The sequence below is a fragment of the Galeopterus variegatus genome, unplaced genomic scaffold (genome assembly GCF_000696425.1).
Source record: "Galeopterus variegatus unplaced genomic scaffold, G_variegatus-3.0.2 Scaffold7765, whole genome shotgun sequence".
Taxonomy (NCBI): Eukaryota; Metazoa; Chordata; class Mammalia; order Dermoptera; family Cynocephalidae; genus Galeopterus; species Galeopterus variegatus.
In genome coordinates, this window is record NW_007733876.1 from 42,932 (window position 1) to 62,948 (window position 20,017).

General features: G+C 37.2%; 1 protein-coding gene across 1 annotated transcript; it reads right to left on the reverse strand.

Annotated features, from left to right (window-relative positions):
• Nucleotides 1–971: 971 nt before the first annotated feature.
• SC5D (sterol-C5-desaturase) lies at nucleotides 972–16,834 on the reverse strand. The gene is made up of 5 exons (XM_008592307.1): nucleotides 16,760–16,834; nucleotides 6,404–6,621; nucleotides 5,503–5,635; nucleotides 3,780–3,880; nucleotides 972–3,425 (listed from the first exon to the last, which is right to left on the reverse strand). The coding sequence occupies exons 2-5, from the start codon at nucleotides 6,611–6,613 to the stop codon at nucleotides 2,973–2,975; spliced, it is 897 nt and encodes a 298-aa protein (XP_008590529.1). The 5' UTR covers nucleotides 6,614–6,621; nucleotides 16,760–16,834; the 3' UTR covers nucleotides 972–2,972.
• Between the last annotated feature and the right edge of the window lie 3,183 nt (nucleotides 16,835–20,017).

The window sequence follows — 20,017 nt, forward strand, 5'->3', positions numbered from 1 at the left end:
TAAAAAGACAGCATCAGAACAGATTAGATGCTTGCACCTAGAGGGCCCCACCCTCATGACTTAATAACCCTCTAAAGGCCCACCTCTTAATACTATCTCAGTGATTTTCAACATATAAATTTTGGGGGACACATTAGAACATAACACCCCTCAAGCTGGTCAGTTTCTCTGAATATCTTTTTTCATGCTCTCTGTAGCAATCTCATGGTTTCAAACTTTTCTTCTGTCTGGGTTGATCCCCAAATCTGTTCTGAGTTGTCTCCCTAGTTTCCATCTTCTTCCCAGACATCTTTATATGAATAACCTGCCTGCTGTAAACTCCATGTATCAAAAACTGAGCTCATAATTCTTTCCCAGATTTGTCCCTGACTTCTAGAAGATGGAAGAAAAAAGAAACGTGATACATGGGTGGGAGGGTAAGAAACAATTCACAGCATCCAGTATTATTGAGACAAGAAAGAAGATAGACTCAGTAAATGTCTCTGGATTTTTGAAATGTGTTCGTAAGTCTCCATCCACTTTCCCAATTTCTATTATAAAAGTGGAATATGTAACCTTGAGTTTTCCCTTTCTGTCCTGTAACAAAAAAAGGTTTCAAAGTCAAGGGGGAAAGCCTCTCACTTGACATTCCTGCAGGAGGGAATTTAGATCCTCACTTCCATGAACATTCTCTGATTTCCTCTAATAGAGAACAGGATGTGGTGGCAGTGTAGAAAAAAATGCTAGGACTAGTTAACATAATACTGCTTAATAAGACCAGAATTTGAGAAGGTGAAAGCAGAGACTAGTTTGATCACTCCAAACACATTGAGGAAGACTCCTTTTCCTCATCGATTATGTCCTTTCTTCTCTATTAGCTACACAGGGGTAAGAATCTAGATGAAATTTTAACACTCATATTAAAGTTACGAAATTAAAGACACAAAGACAATCAGTGCATGGATAACTTGAAATAACTTTTGAGCTCATTCACCATTTCAACATCTTTATTTCCTTTATTCCCTTTGAAAAGAGAATAAACTACACAGATATGGAAGACTGGCTAACTGTTCAAGAAACTGGTGTCATCTTCCTCCTGGACACACAACTGGACACATTTTCCAGAATCTCCTTTAGTTAGGTAGGCCATATGACTGAGTTTTATCCAAAGGATGTGGGCAGAAGAGATATGCACCACTTTCAGCCTGACTCATAAAAATTTTCCATGTACAAGCTTTTTCTTCTGTCGGCTCTACAGATTGAAAGAAAGGGAGAGCTCCAAGATGGAAGGAGCCCGGGTCACAGAATGACTATGAGGAAAGCTGCCCACTGACTAGAAACATTTACATTGGATGTCACATCAGAGAGAGAAATAAACATTAGAAAAGCCTCAACTTCTTTGGGTCTTAGTTTCATGTTAAGAGCTTGTAAGAATGCCTGGCAAAGAGGAAAAGCTCAATAAATATTAGCTGTCATTATTACTAGGAATCAAAGTTTACTTCTCTTTAATTTCCTTCTTTTTCTTGGGCAAAGTGAACACCGGGGGTGGGTGGATTAGTGAAAAGCACTCAGCTGCATTCATCTCTTACAAAATACTAATTGGTACATTGGCACACTTACGTAAGACAACATTGTACAATAACTCAAAGAGAAAAGACATATTCTTCTGGATCCCAGGCATTAAATTTTATGACTGGTCTCTTGCTAAAAAACTAAAATCTGATAAAGACATGAAATAGAAAAAGAATGTGATAACCCCTTCTCTCTTTCTCCCCTTGATATTGAGCATCTGGGGATGTTTTAAAAGTTTTAACAATCCACATCATTTCTGTGGTTTCAAATTGACACCAAATCTGTACAAAAATAGTTTTGTGCTATTACAATATTTAACTGATAGTTTAATAGTCATGATCAACGTTTATTAATTTTACATAAATAGCTTATAGAATGCCTTTACAAACCATGCTTTTCCAATATATCTTACAACACATAACATTACTCTGAAAGTATTTGTCAAATCTTTTCACTGAGGAAGTGAAAAGGAGTGAGGGAAGAAAAGGGAGAGTAAGATTTCAAAATGAATCTTCAATGATAAGTCTAAATATTTGGCCATTATTTCCTTTTATAAAAAATTACAGGTTTGTAACTTTGAAACTTACCAAAAGTGCAGTGCATCAGTTTAATTAAAATATCAGTAGTGTCCAATGTATCACTTGGACATCAAATTTCCCTTTCTAAATATATTCAAATTCACATACTTTTACACTTATTAAATAATGGTTTTAATAAGAACCACCAAAATATTTTGTTGAATAATCCCAGATCTGGATTCAATCATGGTAGTATTCATATTTTTTAAAATTCCAATTTATTTACTCATCAGTAAAATTTAATATTTGAAAATGTCCCTGGAGAATGAGCCTCCCAGGTACAGGAAGATGATAATCTTATTACACCTGCTATTAATTAGGTAATTTACATAGCCACTAATATATCAGAATTTTCTTTTTCCACACTGATGTTTCCACTTGAACAAAGTACTACAAGTGGTCATTATCATACTGACACTGAAGAATTAGCCATTCCTGAAACAAGGAATCATCTTTACATTAGTATTTCTTGGTTACAGTGCTTAGTCTCGATACTGTTAAGCACAAGAAATTTTTCTTAATGAATATGGGTAGATTAAGGCAAACGGATATAGCCTAGTCCCTTCAATAATTTATTCTCTTTATTTAAAATTGTTGTTGAGGCTATATAAACCACAGATCTGCTGGCTAGAAAGACACAAGTAGTCCCTTGGACCATGCATTTTAAGCATGAGATTAAAATCTTTGTGCTCACAGCGTCCTCTCTTGATCTATCATTATGATTATTCCTCAGCATACCCGCAATGCTGATTTCCAAATGATACCGTTTACTTGCTCTGTATCTTGGCTATGTGTAGGTTATTTTTCTTTATTAAAAACATTTAAGAAAAATTGGGCAATAATCTACTCAGTCTTTGTAAACTCTCCATTGGATAATTTTTCATTTTTACAACCATTTTCTGTATGGTCGTTGCACTTTTCTGTCATTTTCTTCACATAACTAAGTGGTCCTTTCCCCTCAAAAGAGGAAGGATTTTTAAATGAGCCTCCAATTCTATCCCACAATGTGAAATACTGTCCATAGTTATAGTCAAAGAACATATGGTGGTCTGTGTGATGAGCTGAGCCATTAATAAATGGCTTTAAGACTTGGGGGACACGAAAATCACCATCATGAATGGAAATTGTCCAGATATTAACCAAGATGTACAAACCTAAATAAACCACCTTGTGTAATGGAAAGACAAAAGGGTATATATGGTAAGGCAAACTCTGAAGGAAGCCATCCACAGGGTGAAAAGCATGACTTGCAAACGGAGTAGGAATCTTCCAAATATGATGAGGTTTATGTATGTGCTACAGAAGAAAAGGACACAATTAGCACCATGAACTTTACCCAGTACAGCATTCAACTTAGCTTTTCATACTCATGTGGTGAAAATGACCTAATTAAAAAAATCCCTTTGAAATCAGCAAAATCTTTTTATAAAGTCCCCTCTTTCTTCACCTCAAAACAGTAAAATTTTAAGATAGCTCCTCCAGACCCATAAAAAAGAAAAGGAACAAAATGTACCTAGTACATGTCATGACTATTGCTACTCAGGCATTTAATACAGTTACAGGAAATTCTTGGAAATGGAGAACAGAATTTATAATCATACACTGCTGAAATGTGTACTATTTTTTACTCTTCCCTACAAATGACTCTACCTTATATACGAGTCTATGATGAAGTCCTCTGTGAATCCAGTAGATCAGCATATCAGTGAAAAAGAGGAAGGATATTATACTAAAAATAAGTTGAAACCAGCCTAGAAGAGACAACAGGGAACAGAAGAATCAAGATTCAGCTCCTAGGGTTAGAGTTCACTTCTTACATGTCTATCTAAATGCAAAATGGGATCCCAGACTCAAACACTATAAACTATCTGTTCTGGCTAACGCAATACATTGTAAATTAATCTCCCTTGACTCCCCAGAACCTGGTCATTTCCTCATTTCCCTCTCCTAAGAACTTGCAATGTCCCACCTAAAGTATTTCTTAAACAATAAAGATATATGTGAGCAGGAAAGGACAGTCCTGAAGCATCTTTACTATTTAAATCTTTGAGAATAATGCTATTTAATCATTTTCCTTCATATTAATCTTCCTAAAACATATCTTTACACATTATCTCCCTGCTTAGAACTTTACTTTCCACTAAATACCTTAAATCCAGCATTTACTTCATAACTCAACCCTTTCTCATCTTTCCAACCTCACCATTCCTGTAATTCTGCTCTAACCAGACTGGTCTACTCAATGTCCTCCCAATGTCCTGAAAATCTTACCTCTGTATCTTTACTCACACTGTTCCAAAAATCTAGATGCCCTCCCTCCCTTTATTTTACTCATAATCCTATCCATTTTTCAAGGCCTAGCCAATTCATCACCCTAGTGTATAATTTTTGTTCCCTCCTCTAAGTAAGTAATCTCTTAGCAGGGCTGCTGGTGCCAGCAAGCTTGGGTTCAAGTCTCAGATTCACCACCTATTTGTCAAGTGACCTAGGCAAATTACTGAAACTCTCTGTATACCTAAGTTATTTACCTATAAAGGGACCACAGTAATAGTACCCACCCCATAGAATTGTAGAAAAAAATGGATTAATACATATAAAGAGCTTAGAACTGTCGGTGGCACTTATTAACAATAAATGCTAACTATTATTCTTACTTTCAATATACTAGATATGAAAAACGTACCTTGGTAAAATAATTTCAGAATTCCGCAAAAGTTTAGTCACTGCATGACAGTTTATAATAGTAAACAAAGTAAACAATCTAAAGGCCTAATAATTAGGGATCATTTAAATAAATTATGGATATCCACTCAATGACTAATATTGTATATACTAGTATAAGTAATACGCTATATAATGTCAATATTTATTGACATGAAAATATGGCCATATATATTGCTAAGAGAAAAAAGAAATCAAGATCTAAGCCAGTAGGATTTTTTTTTCATGTAAATAATGACGTATACAGGCATAGAAAAGTGGGAGGATACAGACCAGAAGATTTACAGTTTTAAGTAGCAGGATAATGGGTTTTTAAAAATCTGTATTTTCTGATTTTCGAAAGCAATTATCATATACTTCTCAAGTTATTTTTTTTTAGAAGTCTGAATTCAGTAAAGATAATAGGAAACAGACTGATCACTCCAGTCTTCCCCCAGGCACAATATCATCTACAACAGACTTTAAAATTGATAGACAAAACTAAAGAAATGCACGTATGTGGCAAGACATGAATGCATGAAAGCAGAATATTAAAAACAACTGAACTTGTAATTATTTTAAAAGAAGGAAAAAAAGAGGCAGATTTGGTTCTTTAAAGAAACCAACCTGTGCTCATGCTACTCTCCTCCTCACACTTGTGTTATTTACTTACCATATGGAAACTCTCCTATTTCATCGTATAATTTGCTGTAACCTCTCAACTCCAGCAGGAACAATGAAACAGTAGGAATACTAATCCATGGCAAGGACTGGACAGTAAACTTAATCTCTCGATAGACTTGATTCTGAAAATGAAATTTCCAATACTTAAAAATCACAAAATCTATGTTAAACAAAACTAAAATAAAATTGTTTTAGACTGGACTTCTAAAATCTCTTTTATATGAAGGGGCTTACCTCCAAACTGTTTCTATTACAATTTTAATATGTGAGAATGGGTATGTAATAAAAAGTTTCCTTTTGTACTGAGCAAATGCCACAAATATTTTAAAGTCTGAAACCTTTTCTCCTTCCACACAAAATCTGTATTCTAAATTTCTATTTCTGGAATAATCCTTTCTATCATAATTAACTTCCATCCCCAACCATCCCTATTTTTTTTCCCCCTTGTGCTTGGAGTAACTGACAAACACAAAAAACTGAAATAGAAACGTGACTGAAAGCAACTCTAAAATCGCAGAGTTTAAATCCCCTATCTAACCAAGAAAAAAAAAAAAAGAAACATGGTAAAAACGTATTTCAGTTTGTAAAAGTCATACATTTAAATAATTGCATATGTGCATTTATTTATTCATCAATATTAGCAAATAAATTCTCATCTATGTGCCTCGCAATATAAGATACGAGGTTTATAATTTTTTTAAAAAGTTAGATTCATTTATTTGTTTAAATTAAGAGAAAGAAAGAAGATATTAGCCCTAATAAAAATATCTAACCCATTTGGAGCTGGTCTCAAAAACTTTAATGGTTACATACAACCTGTTTTACCTGAAAATCTCACAAACACATCATATCATTATTTTTACTGTAACAGTAGTTAGAAAATCTCTTACCTTTAAAAATTGTGGATGCTTCATTAATGAATGATCATAAATAAAATAATAGCTCAGTGTTGCACAGAAGAAATAAAGGATAAAAGCACCAATATTTGTTACGATCAGTAGACTAATAGTTTGTCGGAAGATGTCATCTTCTGGCCACGTGGCTGGATATATGTATGGTGTAAAAAAATAATAATCTGCAGCATTGAGCACAAGATCCATCTCAACCCCTAAAGGATAAACACATGCAACAATTACTATGTCTACATTTTTCTAAGCAAAATTTTATCAGAAAAACTATATATAAAGTTCCTGATTTAAGAACAATATGTCGGTACAAGTCTGCTGCTATCAGAATCCCCTAAATGCCATCTTTAGATCCGGAAGGGATCTTAAAAAATCATCTCTAGTCTAATCTCTTCATATTATACCTGGGACACTAACGCTCAGTTAGAGAAACTGAGGCCCAGAAAGTTTTTTCTCTAAGATCATCACACGGATAAGTGGCATAAGCCCAGATCTAATTCCATTTTAGTGTTCTTTCCTACTATATCCGATGGCAACATGGCAAGTAGCAAAGATGGGAATGCAAGACACTAGGTACTCAAATGGTTTAGTCTTTCAGCTGAAGTTCCAGCAGCATCTCTCTTCTTCAAGAACTCATATTTCAGAGATTTTTGCTTCAATGCTGAGACCTAAGACGAATTCTGTAAAAAGTTTCTATGCTGCCACCACAATCAGAGAAGTCAGGGACTATCTGTTCTTGTGACAGAAGAAAAGGCCACTCCCACTGACAGAACAAAGGGAGAAGTGTTCTCGGTGTTAAGAACTAGAATATGTTTATCTCTCTTCCCCTAATCATTATTCTAGATCTGAGGCTGGCAAACTGCGGCCCACAGGCCAAACCCAGAGCCTGTTTTTGTCAAAAAGCTTTACTGGAACACAGCTATGTCCAGATGTTTCTATACTGTCCATGGCTACTTTACTACAAAGGCAGGGCTGAATCACTGCAACAGAGACAATAGAGGATATATATAACAAGCTGAAGATACATACTCTTGAGCCCTTTACAGGAAAAGTTTGCCAACTCCTGTTCCACATGCTTAAACTTTAGAAAAAGTTCAGTTCAGCAAATACTTAAGTCTATTCTATACTCATGGCCCTGTTATAATACAGTTCTGTGACATTATGGTCAACTTTTGTGACCTGACCGTGGAATATATCATTTATGATCTACTCACTCATTCTTCACTGCTTTGTTTGCAGAGGAAAATATGTTCAGCAGTGTTATAAACATCTCTCATTTTTAACTGAAATTTTTGAAAAACAACAACAAAACAGTCAGGAAATTGCCTACCCACATTAGATTTCAGGTATTCAAATGTCCTTTATCAGCCACATATTGGGTGCTATAAATAAACATCAATTTATGAAACAACCTATAGGAAAGGAAAATTCTTAAAATATTTATTTACTTATTTATAGTGTTTTTCCCCCACTATTCCCCATAGGGATTTACTAAATACCACAGGGATTTAGAAAGTCTTTTAAAAAATAATACATATAGTTATAGTTCAAAATGGTATATTAAAGTCTCGCTGCCCTCCATGTCTCTGTATACCACAATCATCACCTTATTTTCAGCTCTCTGGGTAACCTTATTAGCCTCCTATGAATGCTTACAGTGTTTTTAAATGTAAGATCAAATGACTGCAAATTTTTCTTTCCCTTCCTCCTCACACAGTGGCATACTATATATACTGTGAAGTTCCTTTCTCTTTTTACTTAATGCATATCTTGGAGATTTTTCCATCCTATATAAAGAACAATCCTCTTCCTTTTAAAAAAAGATTTATTTTAGTTAAACAGCTCTATTGATATAATTCACATAACATAAAGTTTTGTTTTAAAGTATACAATTCTGTAGTTTTGTTTTACCACATTCTCAGAACTTTGCAATTATTACCACTATCTAGTTTCAGAACATTTTTATCACCCCAAAAAGAAACCCCATCTCCCATACTATTTGTTTTGTTTTGTTGACACCTGGCCAGTACAGGGATTGAATCCTGGACCTTGGTGTTACCAGCACCATACTCTAACCAACTGAGCCAACGGGCCAGCCCCCCCCAACCCCCACTCCCCGTCTTCCATACTGTTGAGCTTCTTGGATGTGTAGATTGTTTTTCAACAAATTTGAGGAGTTTTGGGCTATTATTTCTTAAAACAAACTTTCAACTATTTCTCTCTCCCCCTTCTGGGACTCCCATTATGTTTATGTCGGCATGTGTAATGGTGTCCCCTAGGTCTCTGAGGCACTGTTCTTTTTTCTTCATTCTTTCTGATCTTCAGACTGGACAATCCCAACTGACCTGTCTTCAAGTTCTTTGATTCTTTGTTCTGTCAGCTCAAATCTGCTGTGAAGTTTGACAGTTAATTTTTAATTTCAATTATTGTACTTTTTAACTTGAATTTCTATTTGGTTCTTTTAAAAATAATTTCTATCACTTTATTGATATTCTCTACTTGATGGGAAATTGTTCACATACTTTCAGTTATTTAAACATGGTGTTCTTTAGTTCTTTTAACATATTTATTAGTAGCTGATTTAAGTCTTTGCCTATTAAGTCCAACATCTGGGCTTTCTCAGGGACAGTGTCTATTGATTGCCTTTTTTGTGTGTATGGGCCATACTTTCCTGTTCCTTTGTGTGTCTCATAATTTTTGGTGGAAAATGGAAGTTTAAATATACTGTGGCAACTCTGGAAATGAGATTCTCTGTATGCTTCCCTCTCCCCAGGGTTTAATGATGCATTTAAGTGACTTTCCTTAACTAACTGTTCAATACCTGTATTCTTTGCTGTGTGCAGCTACTGAAGTCGCTTACTAACAACTGAATAGATTTCCTTAAACGCCTTAAACCAGTAAGTCTCCCAGCCTTTGCTGAGGTGCTGTATGTTGGGCCATGCTTTCAACACTTCTGTGGGCAGTCTGTAACTCTGACTTAGCCTTCACTTCCTGCTAGCACAAACCCTCAAGGTCACAAAAATAAGAGATAGGTCATTTTCCCATTTTTCTCAGGTATGTGCACAGCCCTGCTTGTGAGCATCATTCCAGATTCCTAGAAAATGTCAGAGATTTTCACAGCTTATTATGGTCAGCTCAGTCTTGTTTCCTTTTAAGTTTTTTGGTTAGGCTCTTTTCAGTGCCAACTGGTAACAGTGCCTCCAGGAGCTGTGATATTAAACTATTATCCTTGACAAAACCCTGGGGATAGGATTCTTCACACTGAGCAAACTCTAAGACAGGTCAAATAAAGACAAGCCTTAAAGAATGAAGTTTTTCAAGGAACTGCCGAAGAGGATAAATGATGACAATACTTTGGCTTGGGGCTATTGGGGGGGCTGAAAACCTGTTCTGTCCCTTCTATGGTCACTAGGCTGCTGTTTTCACAGTTACTGTATTAAAAGCTTTTCCAAGGCTACCACAGAACTGGGGAAAGGGGGATGGAAAGTGGGCATGCTAAAATGCCACAAAGCTCACTGTTCTGAGATTCAGCCATTTTTCTCAAAATGCTCCTAGGATTATTGTAAACCTTTAATTTCTAGAGTTCTAAAAAAGCTATTTTTGACAACTTTTGTCAGTGTTTTGTTGCTTTTATAGAAGAGCAGATTTTCAGAGGTTCTTACTCTGCTATTCCAGAAGTCACCACCTCCTTCTTTTTTATAGTACACGTCTACCATTCTTACTTAAAACATTTGACATGAGACATATTTTGTAATTCAGAATTTCTAGATTTTACAAAGGTCATAACAGCACCCTGTCATTAAATACATTAATATTTGTTTAGAAAAATGTATGAATAGTCATGTTAAGTGGAATAAATAAACACTGTAAACAGTATTATAGTTCATTTGTATGACAATAATTTATGTAATTTTACATGTAGTAATAAACTGACAAATGAAAAATAGAACTGTACAGATTATAAATACTTTATTACTTCCCCTTTTAAAGAAAAACATTCAATAAACTTTCAAATATGTACAAAATCACACAAAGTTAAATACCTGTGTATATATGTGTGTTATACATATGTACAATAAATATCCATTACATCTGGTTGCTCAAGGATCTTAAACAGAATGGCCCATCAGGTTGGAATTAGACATTGATGGTGGGCCAGGATCAAGATTCTTAAGTGATAAAGCAACACTATCCAAGTCAGCCTTTTGAAAAGATTTCTACTGTGTCATCTGTCTTATTAACATATATTTCTGCTTAAGCAATTGCTGTTTAATTACTTACCCTAATGCCTTCAGCGATTTTTTCCATCTGTGTTCACAATATAGCCACTGTTGTCATCACTCATGTTATTACTCTACTCAGGTTTATGTGTGTTTAACAACTTTTCAGCAATTTCTCCACCCCTTACCCTAATGCCTTCAGCGATTTTTTCCATCTGTGTTCACAATATAGCCACTGTTGTCATCATTCATGTTATTACTCTACTCAGGTTTATGTGTGTTTAACAACTTTTCAGCAATTTCTCCACCCCAAGAAACATCAATGTTCAGCATTTTTCAATGTCAGCTTCTCTCAGCTTATATATGGTTTTGGCCATTAAATGTATGATGTAATTAATGAGGTTAGATATCATATTTTCATTAGTGATAAAAAATCCTTCAAAATATCTGCAGGTTCATTTTCAAGCCTCATTGTCAGCTAAAATGTTAAGCATTTATTAATGCTGATTTATTAACACCATCTCAAGTATATAAGCAATTTTGAAACAGGACATTTATGACTGAACTCTTACAGGAAGTTTTGACTCCTATGCCTCTTTTAACTACACAGACAGTATAAACACTCGCTTTTTGAAGAGTGTAACAATCCTTGGTGGAAAAGGCTGTATTCCAGTCACAACGGGGAAAAGTAAATGCTGTAAACATTACTTTTAACATGAAGTTGAGGAGAATGTACAAAAGATTTGTCTGGAATAATAAAAATTTTCAATTGTTTTTCACCATACTTTCAGATATTTTTCACCTGCTTCCTAAATTTCCAAATTCTTCCTTTTTAATACTAATACACATCTTTAGTAGCAGTTCCTCACATATGCTAGCTTTTTCATGATCCACAAAGCAACCAATGGCATTTGTTTACCTCCTTATTGTCAAATCCACTTAATCAAAACATAGTGAGGATCTTTTTTTTCTGTCCTGTGCAACATTTTCCTCTTTCATTAGTTTTTGGTCCTTGCTGCCAGTGTAAAACTTCAACCATACGGTGGTAGTTCTCACACTGTCTCCTTCAGTAGGATGCGGCAGACACACCATGCACAAGCTCCTGGAACAACTCCGTGTTCTGTGCTATTACTAATGACAGATGTTTCCCTTCATCCTATTACCCATTAGACTATCTTAAACTATTTTTGATATTTTCACATGCAATTAAACCCAAAGTAATGAAATGACAAAAAAGCAAAACAGTACCAGCAAACAGGCAAGAATACCTGGTAGGTGCTCCAAGACACAATGGGTGCCTCAGTCAGCTGGAGTCAGGATTTGTCATCAAATGAGTTTGAGTGCTGAACTTAAAAACAAAATAAAAAACCAAACTTTTGATTTTCAGAGCTTTCCAGACTTTGAATTTGAGGCTAAGGGACTATGGACCAGTGTTCCTTTGTGTGACTTCACTGCTGTTTATTTAACACACATGTAGATATTTAGGTAGATTCTAAATACATTAATATTTGTTTAGAAAAATGTATGAATAGTCATGTTAAGTGGAATAAATAAACACTGTAAACAGTATTATAGTTCATTTGTATGACAATAATTTATGTAATTTTACATGTAGTAATAAACTGACAAATGAAAAATAGAACTGTACAGAAGGTTCGGATCCCACATACGGACCAGCCGCTCACTGGCTGAGCAAGGTGCGGGTGCAACACTGAGGGTTGCGATCCCGTGGCCGGTCCTGGTCCGGTACGGGCGCAACACTGAGGGTTGCGATCCGTTTCCGGTCACGAAAAAAGACAAAAAGGAAAAATAATAATAATAATAATTTATATTTGCTTTTATCCTTTGCCCATCTTCCCAGTGTGCTTTTAGTCTCTTCATAAAAATCAAGTTCTAGAAGCTATTTATTAGGGAGTTTAGCCCTTTGCTTATGATATGAATTACAAACATTTTTCTCACTTTGGGAAAGAAGAATTTAATTAATTTATACCAAATGCCAGATATTAATGTATGTCCATCATATATGCCATTGTTAACTCATTCAAATAATTTATTAAGTGACAAGCACTACACTAGGTAATGAATATACAAAGGTTAAAAAGATACAGTCTAAATCAGTCTTAAAGGTAAGTCAACTACAGAAACAATTACATCAATATAACAAGGATTGTAATAAAAATATATATGTATATATGCAAATTCTATAAAATCAGAAAAGACAAACTCAACTATCTCTGCTTACAGTAAAAGGCTTCGGAGTAAATATGCCATTAAATATGGCCTTTGAAAGACATCACCAGAAAGAAAAGGTTAGGGATAGCCATTCCAAATAGAAGCACCAACTGCAAAGGCATAGAAGCGTCATGGCTCAGTGGGTGAGCCACAAACAGTGTAAGAAGGGTACAGAAGAGGGAACATAATGTTCGGGGATGAATCTAGTAAAAGGAGATGGGTGATAGGCTATGAAGGGATCTGCTGCCCTGCTAAGGAATTTGGACTTTCTCTCACACACGACGGGAAACACTAAAGATTTCTGAGCAGGAAAGAGGTATAATTAGACCCCTGTTTCATAAAAACCATTCCATTGGGAGTATAGAGTATTGATGAGAGGCAGGGAGACTAGTTTGGTTGCTCTCGTGGCATATTAACCCAGAGAGAAGATGACAGCCTGACCTCAGGCAGTGGCTGTAATAGCCATATTCATTGGAGATGTACCAAGTAAAAAAAATCCACAGGACTCGGAGAAATTTAGGATGACTGGGAGATTCCAGCTTGCCTGAGTGAATGGTGGTATCATTGTAAGTGAAATAGGGAATACTGGGAGAGCTTACAGATTTGGGTGGGGTAGGAATAGGGGGTGGATAAGGAATGTTGGGTTCAATTTGGGTCTTAAATCTAATTGCCTGTGGCTCGTCTGGGCTCCTAGACATAAACAATAGGCCACATGTAAATATGAATCTGAAGTTCAAAAGTGAGCCTAGTGTACGGGTAAAGACTGTCAAGGGAGACAGTGTAGTGGGGGAAGTACACTTAGTAAGTAAGACCAGAAAACATAAACATTTAGTAATTGAAAGGATATTGCTACACCACTGAAGGCCTGCAAGAGTTTGACGGACTAATCTACATGTTACCTATAACGCCACACAGCCTTAATCAATACAGTACCTGGAACAGTATGGTGCAGCCAGAAAGAACTCAAACATTAACTAAGAATCTTCTTCATTCAATCTTTAATATCAGATGGAAGTAAAAAACTTAATAAGATCCCCATCCTTAACTTTAAAAACCTCTTTAATGTTGTTTTTACCTGAAGACCACACTGATTGTGCTCATTTGTACATTCCCTGCACCATTATTGCTGTAACAGTAAACCAGTGCCTGGGCCGACCCCGTGGATCACTCGGGAGAGTGCGGCGCTGGGAGCGCAGCAGCGCTGGCAGCGCCGAGGCCACGGGTTCGGATCCTATATAGGGACGGCTGGTGCACTCACTGGCTGAGCGCGGTGCGAGCAACACCAACCCAGGGGTTATGATCCCCTTACCGGTCACACACAAAAAAAAAAAGAAAAGAAAGAAAAAAAAAAAAAAAAAGAAAAGAAAGAAAAAAAAAAAAAAAAAGAAAAGAAAGAAAAAAAAAAAAAAAAAGAAAAGAAAGAAAAAAAAAAAAAAAAAGAAAAGAAAGAAAAAAAAAAAAAAAAAGAAAAGAAAGAAAAAAAAAAAAAAAAAGAAAAGAAAGAAAAAAAAAAAAAAAAAGAAAAGAAAGAAAAAAAAAAAAAAAAAGAAAAGAAAGAAAAAAAAAAAAAAAAAGAAAAGAAAGAAAAAAAAAAAAAAAAAGAAAAGAAAGAAAAAAAAAAAAAAAAAGAAAAGAAAGAAAAGAAAAAAAAGTAAACCAGTGCCTGCTAAGAGGGAGAAATTGTACCTCAGTCAATCTAGAGGCAGTTTAGATTAAAATTAAGGCTGTTTTTAGAATTTTGGTTTCAATTAATTCAATTAATTCTATTTGTTGAATGTACTAATAAGGTATTCATGAATATATTGCTGTAATTTCTGACATCTAACATAAAATCATGTGAGATAAATAATAATGTCTCGAAGCTGCAAAAATTTTGAAGTAAGTGTATATTCAAATCCACATCTGTAAAACAGAGATGACATATCTACATTATAGAATTGTTGAAAGGTTTAGAGACTAAGTAGTTTTTTTACACCAACTGACACATGGGAGGTAATAAATAGAAGATATTATTACTGTTATGGGAAACAAAGCTGGGTCAAAATTACTTTAATGTAAGGCAAAAAAGGGTGCCATTTGGTTTTTGTTTAAAAATAAATGATAAGAGCTAATATTATTTACTATGTACTAAGTACAGTAACCATTTTTACATATATTAACTGGTCTAACCCTTTCAAGAAACCCCAAGATTTAGGTACTAGTATTATTCTCATTTTACAGGTAAAGAAGCTGGGCACAGAAAATTCAAGTAACTTGCCCAGGATCAAGCTATTTACGTTAATAAACAAATTCTGGGCTAGGTTCAAACACATGCAGTTTGCTTGCAATGTCCATGGACTTTCACCAGGTTTTACCGACTCTTCGCCACTACCTCAATTCTTAAATGCCTTAATTTTAAAAATTTCTCAATGACTCTAGAAGCCCACATAATTTTGCATATAATTTTAAGGAATTATACCCCCTTAAGTCAGGGGTTCCACAGACCCTAAGTTAAGTACCACTGCTTGAAACAGAAGCTTATATTAAATATTATTTTACCTTTGCAGAATCAAAGAAGCCTTTTCTTAAAACAGTTATCAAGAAAATACTATTAGGCTTAGAATGAGTCTACTGTTACCTTTCTGCTTAACTTTAAAAATTATAGGTAATAGTTAACATTTATTGAGAACCAGGCATTATCTGAAGCAATTTTTTGTATAACCTCTAATTCTCACAACTCTATGAGGTAGGCACTTCTATAACCCCCACTTTATACATAGGGAAACTGAGATCAGCAGTATATAAATAACTTGTTTAGTAACGAGTAACAGTGTCAAGCAACGGCTGTGATGTACATTCAGAGATAGTTTTCCTAGCTCCTACCTTATAACCTCTTAAGATGTTATACGCGAATTCTGAGCACCACCCCCATTCTAATTACATTACATAATGAATGGAAAAGCACTCTGTAAATGATCAAGGGCCTGCATTTATTATTTATCAGGTATTTACCATTAGACACTTGAAAAAAGTGTTGGTAATATAAAGACAGGTAACCTTCTAGTAGGTTTTAGCTAAAAGAACCGGGCTGCCACAAATTTTCTAGTTTGAAAACTATCTACTGAGGCTATAATTTCTTCACTTGTACCACCTCCAAATTTACATAACATAGGGATGCTAGTACACATGATTTTTCCTTTTCGGTGATAAAACAGATTATTTCTCGTTCCCTTCTAGTTCTCTCAAACCATGGATTGTCGTCCCTCCATCCTAATTACGTTGCAGTAACTGAGGCTTGCACTGCAATGGTCAGCAGTTCAGACACTGACCAGTTCTCCAGCCTGTTTCTCTGCCGCTTTAGAAAAGATCCCTCCAAGAACGAAGGGAAATCGGTAGCAAAGTTAGAGCATTAGTGCTCAACGGCCAGATGCCCTTACTGCCAACATCAAACACTGCATATTCTTCACTCCCGTTCGCGTCTGTTTCTTTCACGTCCAGTCCCCTCCCTCAGCCCTGAAATACCCTCTCGCGGTCTGAGCCCCTCAGGCAGAGGTCTCACTTCGGCCGCAACCCTCTGCCAGCCCAGGCCGGCGCGCGTCCCCTGCGCCACGCACTCGCCCCAGCACAGCCCTCGCAGCCCGTCTGCAGGATGCCCGACTACCTGCCAGCCTCTCCTAGTGTCAGTGCAGGAGTCTCGTCAGTTTCACCGCTGTGCGCCACCCACACCTGCCCAGTGCCTGGCATCTCGGAGGCACTCAGCAAACGCCCGCGGCGTTTCAAAGAGAAAGGTCCAGGTACGCCCTTCAAGCTTCCCCACCCGAGCTCCATCTTGCTAATTTCTCCGCATCCCCTTGTCCTCCTCCCAGCGCCCGGCGCTCTCAGGTGTATTCCGCCCCCTCCCCTCGCCCACCTGCCGAGCCTAATTGGCGAGGTTCCGCCACCGCTCCAGACGCCGCCGTTTGCCAGGCTGCTGGGGCGCGTCGGTAGTCAATAAGCTGGCCGGGCCGGGAGGGGCGGAACCCCAGTCCACGCGTGGAGCGGCCGGCGCCGCCAGCCAATCAGGGCCCGGCGCCATAAGCTGATGTGACGACAGATCGCGCGACTCGGTGCGGCGGAGCTCTCCTCCGTCACGTGGGCGCCGCGCGCTCGGCCACGCCCCCTCGCCCTCCCTGCTCTGAAAGGAGGGCGGCAAGCCGGCTCAGGTGCTGAGGGGGCCGGGATGCAAGGTCAGGTGTTGCGTCTGTTTGTTGCTGTTTAACTGGCACTGGTGTTTGTAGCTCAGAGAAGCAGGTGTCCGGTATTTATGCAAACATTCCTAAAAATGAAGCTCTGTCTTCAGCGAAATAGATGACGAATGTCGGAGGCATTTTCCCTAAGGGATGGAGGCTCAAACATCTTTCCTAAGTGCTAATATTTGTCAATCCGGAGCCCACACTTGTAATAGCAATGAATGACCGAAATTCGTTCAATGAATGACCGAATGACTGAACCGGTTTACCTGGATACTAAAATGGTGACGAGATGAAGATAAAATAGAAACCTTTTGGCAGAACAGGTTGTTTTTTTTTTAAGGTGACAACAAATTTAAAGATTTAATTGGCTTTTATTGGCGTTTCAAGAATCGGGGTAGTATCCTAGGCTATAAAGTAGAATAAGAGCTCCCATGAGCTGAGAAGAGGAGGTTGACTTTATAGGCAGAAAAGGGCTGAAGAACGCAGAAATAAGGAACAAAAAGAGTGGTCGTTGGAAAGTTACTTTTCTTTTAGGATTACCGAGTGAGCAAACTGGCCGGCTCTTATAGGGTTAACTGGGCCCTTTCTGATTGGTTGCTGTGAATCTCCTAGTGTTTTTGTTTGTTTCTTTAAAACTGGCCCATTTCATAGTGCAATTTATTTTACTTTTGTGGCACTTACCAGTGACTCCATTCTAGTTTGGTCTGGTCTGTCAGACCTATTGCAGGATCCTAGTTCTAAATAAGGGACTCCCATAAATTTCATTTAACAAGGTAAAGCAAATCTATGGAGACTCAACGGGAATATCTGTTGGTTCTAGAGGTTTGTTTGGTGTGCGAGTGTGTCTTTTTTATTTTTGTAGTTGCTGACTTTTTCAAATACGAATTGTGGTTGTCACACTTGTAGTCAATCTTCCTGGGAGCCTCAAGTGTAGTGGTTCTCAAAGTGAGGTCTTCTAGTCAGCATCATCTAGGAATTTACTGGAAATGCAAATTCTCTGGAGTCACCCTAAACCTTCAGAATCAGAAATTCTGGGAGGACTCCAGTAATCTGTGTTTTAGCAAGCCCTGGAGTGATTCTGATATGTGATAAAAGTTTGAGAGCTACTTCACTAGTAAACTTGACCAATCGGAAGAAAATCTGACTAGTCATTCAATTTTGTTTCCTCTATAGTGATAAAATAGAAAATACTGGAAAGTGGAAGATGACTTAAGTTTGGGAAAGATAATTTCTATTTGCTGTAGGAACATCAGAAGTTCTACAATGTAAGGAGAGAAAACATTAAGCCTTCTATATGAATATTGTTTTAAATATCTGTCAGTTGCCTGTTAACTTTCTAAATCACATTTGTTTTCCTTTGTTATTGTTCATATTTAATCTCACAATTTTTGAGATTAATATTTTTACATTCATTTCTGGGGAAAATAAAAACATGGTTTAAAAGGTATTTATCTAGTATAAGGTTTCCACATTTGTGTCTGCTGTAGAATAAAGCTTGCCTATGTGGTTTCTTTAGTCCACAAATATTTTTTTCCCTGTTAAACAAATTTTATGTAAGGTCACTGTTTTGGACTTACCTCCTGAACTAGGCCCCATCAGACCACAACAAACCAAAATGGAGCTACTCATTTTTTCATACAATCAAAAGTGAAACTTTAAAGAAGCAGGTAGATCCCCAAACTGACCAATTTATTCTGAAAACAGGAGATTCACAGCAACCAACTGGAAAGGGCCCAGTTAACCTGTGTTGGGGAAACGAGGAAGTCCTGTCATGTGCAGACCCTTATTGGTAGGGAAGGACCATTTGAGACAAAATATTGATGCTCAAATCACACGATTTATTGATCACACATATCACACATAACACACTTTCACTTTCAATTACTCTATGTCCTAGCCTTCATCTAATTTAAACTAAATGACCCCTTATGGACACACTGCACACAACTCCTATTCTTTATCCTGTTAGGAACAGGTCAAGGATCTTATGTCTCCGGCATGAGGTCCTTTTCTGACTCATATCCACCAGGAACTGGATAAATCTGATGGAGCACGATTGATGATCTTTGAGAACATGGCTTGAGAACAGTGTACACCTGGGTCCCTCCTCAGTGCAACAGAGGCAGCACTCAAGGATCCTTACCCTCACAGGCTAAAGGTCCCATGGACTTCAACGAAACTGGCTTCCACCTCTGTGTGAGAGTAGTTCACACCAAGAAGTGTCAATTCCAGTCTGTTTCTGTCCACTGAACCAAGGATCCGAGTGACTGTCCAGCAACCTGTCACAACTGACAGATACAGCGAAGATGGTCTGTCATGTAGTCCAGTTATACCCTGCTTGGCTGTCTGGCAAGGTTGATAAGGTGAGGTCATGTGGATGACCATCTGGAGCTCCTCCATCTAGATGGTAATATCTCAAAAGGGTGTCATCAGTTAAGGCCTAGGGTGTTCACATCGTGTGAGCATGTCCTGTTCAAGACTGTCAAGTTCATGATATAAGTTCCCTTGACCAAAGTTCCTCTGTCTTAAATTAGCACAAGGCACTTAATGAGCACTCCCAACAAGTCCTGTCTGCTTCAACCCTTATAAAAGAAATAACCTGAAGTAACCTGATTTTAACCAATCTGCTTTTTTCTGATGTTTTGCCTCCTTGTTCCCACCTCACAAGAACCAACTGTTCTGTCATGCCCAGCAGAGCATACATTCAGTTTTATAGAAGGACATTCTGCCTGCTTCTAGAATTGCAAATAAAAGCCAATTAGATCTTTAAACTAACCTTGTTGTGGTTTTATCTTTTGACATCCCCTTTACTTGAATTAATTTTACATTAAAAAAAAGAAACAGGGCCGGCCCGGTGGCGCACTGCTGTAGTGCACCGCTTGGGAAGTGCGGTGGCGCTCCCGCGGAGGGTTCGGATCCCACATACAGACCGGTTC